This window comes from Macaca nemestrina, chromosome 3 (assembly GCF_043159975.1).
Source record: "Macaca nemestrina isolate mMacNem1 chromosome 3, mMacNem.hap1, whole genome shotgun sequence".
Taxonomy (NCBI): domain Eukaryota; kingdom Metazoa; phylum Chordata; class Mammalia; order Primates; family Cercopithecidae; genus Macaca; species Macaca nemestrina.
The window spans coordinates 154495429-154505669 of record NC_092127.1 but is presented as its reverse complement, the minus strand read 5'-3'; the positions used below and the strand labels follow the sequence as shown (position 1 = coordinate 154505669).

The following is a 10241-nucleotide window of genomic DNA, read 5'->3' as shown; positions in this document are numbered from 1 at the left end:
CTCTATGCATGGGTGATTTGGATATAATATTTATCAATGCTGATTACCTGGATTGCTTTGGCTGAGCTGGCTAGCCTGGAGGGTTTTTCCATTCTTCCCTCACTGTTGCATATGTTTTCTTTCTCAAACCTTTCCTCTGTCAAAGAGAACAAGGTTTTCTACTAGCAGAAGGGGGAAAGCAACAAAGCAAAAGTTCTGTCTTTTCAAAAAAGCTAAAAAATAGCACTTTTATTACCAAGTTTGAACATGAAGATAGATGTAAAACTACTTGAACATGAAGATAGATGTAAGTTGGATATTCATCTTATGCAATGTAGATGAAATCTAATTGATGATTTAATAAGAAGTAATATAGATAGCTCTGTGCAGGCATGTAGCATGTTCACTTCCCTTTTGAAAGATGGTGCAGTGTGAGTGAAAGAAGAAATAAGTGCTGTGAGAAAACCGTGACTTCTCTTATCCTACAAACTTGGTTCCACATTTTACTTCTGACCTCTGGTTTGGACGAATGAATATTAGAGACATGTCCACTGCTCAGGTCCTTTTCAATGCCCACCATTGGCTTCAAAGTTCAAGCCTTTCATTTTCTTGCCCCATACATATTTTCGGATTCACTGCATGTCACTTTCTTGCACTTGTCCTGTTAAAGAGTCCACCATGGCTATTTAATATTTAAAGGCTGGGATCATTTTGCAGGTTTTAGTTTAAAGGTAACCATAGCGCACACACACACATACATTATTAATAGCAGAGACGCACTGTAAGTCCTTGGGAATCTTCTTTCCTTCTATGTTAGTTTCACAGGAGTGCTGCCATCACTAGAATTGGCTCTGATATTGCCATCTTGCAAGTGGACTAGTGCAATAACAACGGATCCAGAATGCTATAAGCTGTTCATGTGGGTGGAGGTGACCATGCTGAAAAGGGAGATGAAGCCAGAAAGTGACAGACCACGGAAAGTCCGGTTTCGGATCGCGTCCTCTCACAGTGGGCGAGTTCTGAAGGAAGTGTATGAAGATGGGCAACCGTCAGGCTCTCTGGATTCTGAATGTGCCAGTATCTGTGGGATAGATGGATTAAGTGATTCTGATGGACAGCAGAATGGGCACATAGAATCAGAAGGTGATGAGAATGAGAATGACCAGGATAGCTTGCTTGTGTTAGCAAGGGCTGCCAGTGAGAAGGGTTTTGGTACAAGAAGAGTCAACATTTTAAGCAAAAATGGCACAGTCAGAGGCGTCAAATACAAAGTGAGTGCTGGCCAGGCTCTATTTAACAATTTGACGAAAGTATTACAGGTAAGTCATTGCTGTTTCCTTCTCCTGCTCTTTGTTCCTAACTCACCATCTAAACACCTCTCATTTCTCCAGCTAAAGCAATCCTCTCTTATTTGCAACTCCTACATACTTCAAGAGACACTCTTCCACCTAAGATACTGTGCTAACAGCTGTCAATTAAAAATAGGATCATTATGCTTGGGGAAATAGACTAACTTCTCAAGGCCAAATTTCTAACACGTACGTGGTCTTTTCTTCCAGTGTGTGATGACTAAAATAATATGTCTACTTCTTTGCTAAGGAAAAAGAAAAACGATGCTGTTCAAAGCATTTGAGCAAAGATTAAAAGTTAACTTCTGGTTTATTATCCTTGAAATACCAGTGTAGCATTTATCATTACTCGTGTAGATACTAACACCAGAAAAGGTTGAGTGCATGCATTCAATGAGGTTGGGCTCAACTGGAATGTTGTGCAGCAATAAACTTCCTCGCATTCCTGAGGAGGTTGCAGGCTTCATCCAATATCAATTTCTCTATTAAGTTGCCCATAAAAATTCTAGGATGATGCTTGGAAAAATTGCTCCTCTATAAATGTACCAACTGAGATTCAGATTTTATAGTTAATAATTAGCCTTTAAATGTGATAGATTCTGCAGAGTAATATAGAAATATATTATTCAGGTATTGGGGCTTTTGACAATGATCTAATGTTAACAAGTTTTTGAAAGCATTGGTAAAGTGATTTGTTTTATGTTAAAAACAGATGTCATGTCAGGAATGGAATTCATGATTGCTATCATTAAGGTAGTCAATGTTTTTCATTGTAATTCCTTTTTATATTATTCTCAATTTTTAAATAAAATGATCTCATGATGATTCAATGTCTCTATATTATATAAGAATGTCTGAGTGGTGAAGAGAGAGGATTTCAGTGAAAGTACTTAAATATTTTTTATTTCAAAGAAAGTATTTGAAAATATCACATCGGGAGGATTTAAAAAATTAGTTTTAGTTAAAGGATAAAAGCAGTGGAGAGCTAAGGTTCTTTTAATATATGGCACTTACTGGTAAAGAATTTTACATATTGGGGTGAGGTTGGAGACTGAAAATCAGAAACTGATGATTATGTTCTACTAGGTTGGAAACAATCTAGTATCAGTTTCTAGAGATGTGATTATTAGGTTATGATAATCTTAGTGGCCACTGAGTTTCACCAAATGCAGAAATTTTTATTTCTAAGGAGTAGACCAAGATTTTTTGCAACAATTAAGTTTTAAAATGTTTGCGTTCATTATGATTAGTTTGTCATTATTTGAATTGCCTGATGATTTGGAGGGTTGTTTACAAAACTAAAATTTTAGTACTTTGATTTGCATCTGTTTATTCAAATCTCCCCCCAATTTATTGTTTATGAGTAAATATCTTAAGTTTTTAAAACCTAAAAGAGAAAAACTTTCTTCTCCCTATGTGTTTATGCTGACAGTGCTTTAAACTCACAAAAAAAGTAGAAAAAATTCCAAAATCAAAATGTTAACACTAGATTAGTTTACAATATTTACTTGTATATTTTTCTATGCATAGTTCCATAGCCCCATTTTGAGGAAAAGCAATACAACTGCCTTTTTCTAATAATTTAGCCCCATTCCATGTATTCTCTGTTTTAGAGCAATAAAGAGCAATAAAGATTATTAGCAGAGGTCCTTCAGGGTCTTTGGTACTTAATCAGATCTGTCCCTCCCAACTGCCCACCAATCTGGTCCTTTCTTTAAAATGTTGGCAAAGTCATCAGCCTATTGTAGGTATTCACAAATTTTGGTCATTATCTTTAGTTTCATTGTCATCAGCAGCATCTTCATTGTGTGAATGTCCTCTGGTATCTCCAGGACAAAACATAAGTTAAAGGAGCAACTACACTTGGATCAGGGCTGCCAGTGCATTATTGCCCAAGGAGCTCCATTGCCCATTGTCTGCATGAATGACACTCCTTAAAGTTGTGCAATATACCCCACTCAACAATATGTAGAGATCTGATTTGGATGCTTGCCACATTTTTTAAGGGATATTTATGTCATTTGGGGTAATTTACATCTTAGTCTTGTGTCTTAGGATGAGAGTGTATGTAATTCCCATAGGCATCCCACAGAGAAGACCCAGGGACTAGAAGCAGAAGTTATTATTCAGTTACTCCTATAACCTCTACCAGATATGACTTTTCCCCCTATGTATTTTCGATATCCCTTGCAAAGTAAGCAGTAAACTTGACTGGATGTAACTTAGTCATCTCCCTCAGGGAGGAAAAAGTGAGCAGTCGGTATCTTGGATATTTGATTAAGGTTTCAATGCACAGCCAATCTTATTGAATCAAGGAACTGTGATTGAAGAAACGGTGAGGCTTTTCTTTTGTTTTAAGTTTTAAAACCTTAAAGCACTTAACCTTAAATGTGAAAGAAAGCCCTAAATATAAATAAAATATTTCAAAGACCCTGTCAATCACTTGCCTCTTCTGTATTAGTTTCCCACTCTTTTATCCCTGTCTCATAAAACATTGGCATATGTCCTGCAAAAATTTCAACTGCACAGAAAAAGTCATTGCAATTTTGCCTTAAAATATTTTTACTTCATAGCAGCACTTACTTAGAAAGTTGTCTGTTAAAGAAAAATCAGAATGAATTTCCATTTTATTTGTCAATTAGTTTACCTTATATAATTCTGGGTATTTGAGGAAGTGCAATATTAATCAAGGTTGTTGAAGGTAGTGATGAACCAGGAGGCAAAAAGCAGAAGGCCACCTGGCTGCTCAGGTGGGCGTTGTAGAGGGTGGTTAATGGTGAAGCAAAATGTCTCTAGCTGTTCTAGATTATGGTGCTTCAGCTCCAGGTGGCTGAATTTGCCAACTCTCCCAGAGATAACAAGAATACAGAGCTCGAGAGAGGCCAATTCGGAAATCTGAAAACCTAGAATCTAGGCATGACTGTGGCTTGGAAATAGGCATTTACTAGAAATTCTTTAGGTTATTCTTACATACACTGAAGTTTGAGAATCATTGACCTAGAGTGTAAAAGGGAAATTCATCCAGTTCCTAAGGGTAAATAAAAATATTAACATTCCTTCTCTCTTCAATATTTAATAAAGAAAATGAATGAGATATACAATGATTTCTTATTCATTCTTTTGATCATGTTAGATTACCAAAAAGATTTTTCTGAGCCAAAGATGAATAAAGGTTATCCCGACAGCCATGTTGCCCACGAATATTCAAATTTATCAGTTCATTTGAGAACAGGTCCAGAAATCTTACCAATACACTCTGATGTAGTTGTTCTCTTTTTAATACTCTCTAAGAAATTCTGCTCTTAGAATATCTCTATCTAGATACATAAGTTTATTCCTCATTACTGGAAAATTTTTAAAAATGTTTACTTTCTTTAAAAATTAGCCATTGTTTTTTAGTGCTAAACAAATTGCAAAATCACCATATAGCTCATACCTCTCAGTACACAGTTGACATGATTAGATTTGAGATATACTTTGCTCTTAGCAGCAAAATATTTCCAAATTCTCTTAGAGTGGGTCAATGATGCACATAATTAAGGCTCCTTATTTTTGCTAATTTATTCTTATGAGATTACAGACAGCGATTTTTTTCTTGACCTTATCCTCAAACTGTGTGAGTATGCATGTTAGAATATTCTACTGTAAGTTCCAGAATTTTAATTCCTTTTCCTTCTCCAAATTTAAAATTACTGTTTTAGAGATAAATAGGTGCAAAGAAGGAAAATAATTACAGCACATACTATAATTTGGCATTTCCTTTCTAAGAACTCAAATTAAACGTAAAACCCCCATCTATGCATGTACATGCATATTTCTGGTTAGTATGATTGTATTTATAAGCATTCTAATATTTCAAGATAAATGAAATAAAAATAGTATGTTTGTGGCAAAACCTGAGGACTCACTCTGAGAGATTTTGGAAATATTTTGCTGCTGAGAACAAAGTATATCTCAAATCTAATGATGTCAACTGGGTACTGAGAGGTATGAGCTATACGGTGATTTTGTAATTTGTTTAGCGTGAAGTAACAATGGCTAAGCTTTAAAGAAAGTAAATAATTTTTCCAAAATTTTCCAGTAATGAGGAATAAAATGTTATTTTGCATTTTACACAGGCATGTCACATATATTATTTTAATTAATTGTACCCCAAAATTTGTAAAGTGAGCAAAAAAAAAAATAATTATTATTATGTCTGTTTTTAGATAACTAAGTGTCAGAGAACTCCAGTCTCTGGTCCAAAGCTAGTAATGCAATAACTCTGCCTTTTGCCGTTTTGGCATTCACAGTTTTCAAAAGTGTTATACTGTATGCAAAAACTCCCAACTTTAAGTTTTGAAATGTCATGATAACAAACATGAAGACTAAATATATTATGTAATAAGACTAAACATATCCTATTATTATATAATCTGGCCTTTTGAATTTTCAACATTTGGTTAGTAGGTTTTACAATTTATCATTTATCGAACATTTGATTTTCATCTAGAAAAGGTTTTTTTATGCAGAGTTAAATAGCTGCAATTCAGCTTTGACTTGTATTTTAAAAAGGTTTATATCATTTCTATAACATCATTTGATTAAAGTGTCATGAGACTGCAAGGATTGACACTGGAAGATGATGACTTGTTTACCTCAAGTATATTGGTGCTTACAGTGGTTCACTATCTCAGGATGGGTAGTGTTTACAGACCTTTCTAGCAGTATTCATTATCCATCTCTGATTCACTGAATCAAACTCCGATAATAGAATAATAGTTCAGTAAAAACAAGGTGATATTCTTGATGACTCCTTAGTCCCAGTGGTTTATTTGGACCACTCTGGAAAAATAATTAGCATTAAGTACCTATTGAATATTAGACACTGTTGACATTATTTATGTGCATTGATATTTATTCCTCACAGCAACCCTGTGAGGTATATTACTATTAATCGATTAATTATCAATTATGATCTGAGCTTTTTCTCTGTGTCAGAAACATTAATTTATAGGATTTAAAATGTCATGTATCCCGAGAAATTCTTATGTAGTGTTCTGTCAAGACTATCACGTATTAATGGAAATATTATCTTTTTAGATGTTACTAAGTAGGTAAAGAAGCTCTAGGATTTTTGATACAATCCAAATGATGTGAGAAACTACACTAACAGATTAAGTGACTTATGTAAAAAGCATGAAAGAAAAAGCAGCAAAGATGAGTTGGAACTAGTAATATTTATGTGCAATTAAAGAATTTTAAGCTGATAGAACTTAGAGTCCTGTGATCACCTTGCACATACCATCCTTGGCTCTTCTTGCTTGTGGTATTAACACACATACTGAGTAGGACTTCAATAAATGCTCTTTCCTTGAGTTAATGAATTAAGTGGACCCTCTTAGTGGTTATTTCCCTCTTCTCCATCTCTTCTGGATTTGGAGATTTCCCATATTGGACAGGACTAGAGTTTGCATGGTGAAGTGTTGTTGGCTTACTTCATTCCATTCTTTCTTTTGATCATTTTCAATCATTCATTAATTACTATTTGTTGCATATCTACCATGAAACAAAAAATATGTCAGATAATGTGAGGACTAACACCCAATTCCTGCCTTCATGGACTATCCAGCAGTGTGTTGTGAATGATTGTGTAAAGCAATTCCTGGAGGAACTCAGATACAAAAGATTTTGTTTTCATCCCCAGAAAATTCTCTCTTTCTGCTTTCTTGTTGGCCTACCAGCCTCTACGCATTCTTTAGGCCAATGCTTATATTTTTCTCCTTTTAGTCTTTCTCTTATTGACCAGCATTTTATTTTGGATCTTTTTCTTTAGCTTGCTCTTGCTTTCTTTCTAGTTGAGCTTTGTCTCAAGGACAACAACTGAAGGCTCATCTGTATAATGACTCATTATGATCCTACAAGTCTCTAGAAGTGAATAACAGTGACTCTGACCATGAGCACTGACTTATCCAAGTTCTACTCATCATGTCAAAACTTTCCTTCTAAAGTTAGTTCAATTAATATCTAAGTTGGAAAAATCACATTTTTTCCCTGGTTCATCAGAATCCTTGTATCATGACATTTTAATTTGTGGAACTTTGGTAATTGCCTGAGCTTAATCCTAAGAATCTGTCTGAATTCTGGCTTTAGAACAACCTGCTGAGCAAAGTCACAGATTCTGCAATATGACTTGAAACTACTTAATGAATGCTTATGGGTGGCCCATGATTACCACATAATTAGGGAATTAGCACCTGATGTTTCTAAAACTTAAAAACGCAATTTAACAGCTGAGCAAGGCAAACATTCTTTTGGTGGCTTGCTCGCGCTGGCAGCTATTGCCCATGCTGATACTTTCTCTGAGACCCAGTGTTTTAAATTTTGTATAAAAGTAATATAAACATTTAATAGTCTATATAAACTGACACAGTGTATAAATGTATCAGTCCTTGAATAATTATCGCCTGGAAGGGATTTACAAAATTATAAACAGAATAAGATGTTGTGCAGAAATTTTCAGCTAAGGACATTTTATTTATGTGCACAAATCTACTCAACTAAGATTTGAGAACTCTTTGCTCAATTTTATTTTTCTAATAATTCATTATCTCATTTAATTGCTGATAAATTATGCCTTAGAACATTGCATCAGGAGTGAAGTAATAGACCCTTTTACATAGCAAATAAAGTAAATACTAGGATTATTGCTTATTTTTTGATTCTTAAATAACACAGTTAGGCTGTGAAAGAATTAGTTGCTTCTTTTGTATTTTTTATGTAATTAATTATATGAAATTTAAGATCCTTTTTTTTTTTTTTTTTTTTTTTTTTTGAGACGGAGTCTCGCTCTGCCGCCCAGGCTGGAGTGCAGTGGCCGGATCTCAGCTCACTGCAAGCTCCGCCCCCCGGGTTCCCGCCATTCTCCTGCCTCAGCCTCCCCAGTAGCTGGGACTACAGGCGCCCGCCACCTCGCCCGGCTAGTTTTTTTTTTTTGTATTTTTTAGTAGAGACGGGGTTTCACCATGTTAGCCAGGATGGTCTCGATCTCCCGACCTCGTGATCCGCCCGTATTGGCCTCCCAAAGTGCTGGGATTACAGGCTTGAGCCACCGCGCCCGGCCCAAGATCCTTTTCATATGAAAACCCTGTGTAAGCTTGACTAGTCCAAAAGAGGGTAGAGTAGTGAAACCCAAAGGTGTTGATTTGCTAGAGATAGATTTTGTCAGAAGAGAAGGCTCTGGGGAATTGTTATTATAGGTCAGTGGAAAGAGAATAGGGAAACTTAGAGTACCAAATGGGTGGAGACTAACGAGGGTCATCTTAGTTTAAAAGGGGACAAGAGCTGGGTGGTCTGTGACTTCAGGAACATGTGCGGGGCCTAGAGATTGAGGGGAAGGTTTAGAGCAGGGTCAGCAGGGAGAAGCTACTAGGTAACTCTGCTCATGAGGGTCCCAGAACTAACCCATGCCACAGTGCAACTGTTCTTATTTGTGAGTGCAACTGTTCTCACCTTTGGTGAGGAGCCAGGTTCACATGCCCTCTCATGTGTACCTTCCTTTGACATCTGTCAAATGCACAATGCTTGTGGAGCATCTGGCAGAAAGGTTGCCCTCCAATGTCCCAAGATTCTGTGGCTTAACAGAATCTTGTACTGGGCTTAACACCTAGGTGATGGGATGATCTGTGCAGCAAACCACCATGGCACATATTTACCTATGTAGCAAACCTGCACATCCTGTCCGTGTACCCCTGAACTTAAAATAAAAGTTGAAGAAAAATAAAGAGTGACTCTAATACATTATTCCTGTAGTGCCAGAAACTTTGCTCAGAAAAGGAGTCATTTGTACCCAAGGGGTCATCTTAATTCCTATGGTCTGATGGAAATAACTATGATCTCAGAGAAGCGTGTAGCTTGTTGTCAGGGCATAAACATTATTGAATCAATTGAATCAATAATCCAGCTCTGGACCTCTAGAACTCAGGAGGCTTCATGTGAAACCCAGAGGCTACAACTGGAGCCCGAAGACTGAAGATTTGCCTCTCTCAGTGCCTGGTGCTTTAAATAGCAGGCCTTATAATACAGTTATACAATGTTTTATTTAAAATAATATTAGAAAATCTACTACAAAATAACACAAATAAACCAATAATCCTTACCAAGGATGCCACCTCTTTCTAACTACACAGAAAACCAAATAATAAAAATTTGGGCCACAGCTTTGTAGATTTTCTTAATCACAACTTTCAGGGCTCTTCCTCTAATTATGGAATTTCCCTTTTCATACATTTATAAATGCCCCTTCCCGTTTTTCTTTTTTTCCCCTAAATTTGTGCTTGCTTCAGCATTTTCCAAGGCCAATGTTTCCTGCTTCAGCTACTCAGTTACAAGCTGATTTTTTTCAGGGAATATTTTTTATATTTCCATGAAAAATTTCTGGAGATGAAATTGTACACGCCCCTCCCAAAAGGTGTTGGTGCTGAGAGCTTATGAGAACTGAAGCAGACCCAAAGCCTATGTTGGACATTAAGTAGCTGCCTGCCCATCCTGCATAAGAGTCTTTTCCTCTCTCCTTCCCTCCTTTCTGCTGGAGGCTTAAATGTGATATGCAACCAACTACTTCAGGGAACATCATTCACCTTGATGTTTCTAAAGCAGATTAAAAGTGGCTCTTGGATGCTCCATGTAGGAATGGACAGAGAGTTCTGTATTAGTCATCACTCAGGATTCTTTCCCCATACATTGTGATCAGCAAGATACATGGGTTCACAAGGGGCCAGAATGTCTAGAGATGATTTTGGTCCATGGATCCTGGTGTCCATCTACATTGCTGCTCCTTCAGTCCACGTGCTACACTGATGCTGCAGGCAGCACCCAAAGCCCTTCACATAAGATGCCCAACTTTTGCTCTTTCCAGCTCTTGGGACTACTTAC

At 36.6% G+C, this 10241-nt stretch overlaps 1 protein-coding gene across 1 annotated transcript in view; it reads left to right on the top strand.

Annotated features, from left to right (window-relative positions):
* The first annotated feature begins 344 nt into the window (after positions 1-344).
* The window catches only part of LOC105487698 (glutaredoxin and cysteine rich domain containing 1), a 139630-nt gene continuing 129733 nt past the window's right edge, over positions 345-10241 (top strand). The window contains exon 1 of the mRNA XM_011751240.2: positions 345-1298. Within this exon, the coding sequence (XP_011749542.2) occupies positions 897-1298 (402 nt within the window). The 5' untranslated portion in view covers positions 345-896. The remainder of the gene's footprint in view (positions 1299-10241) is intronic.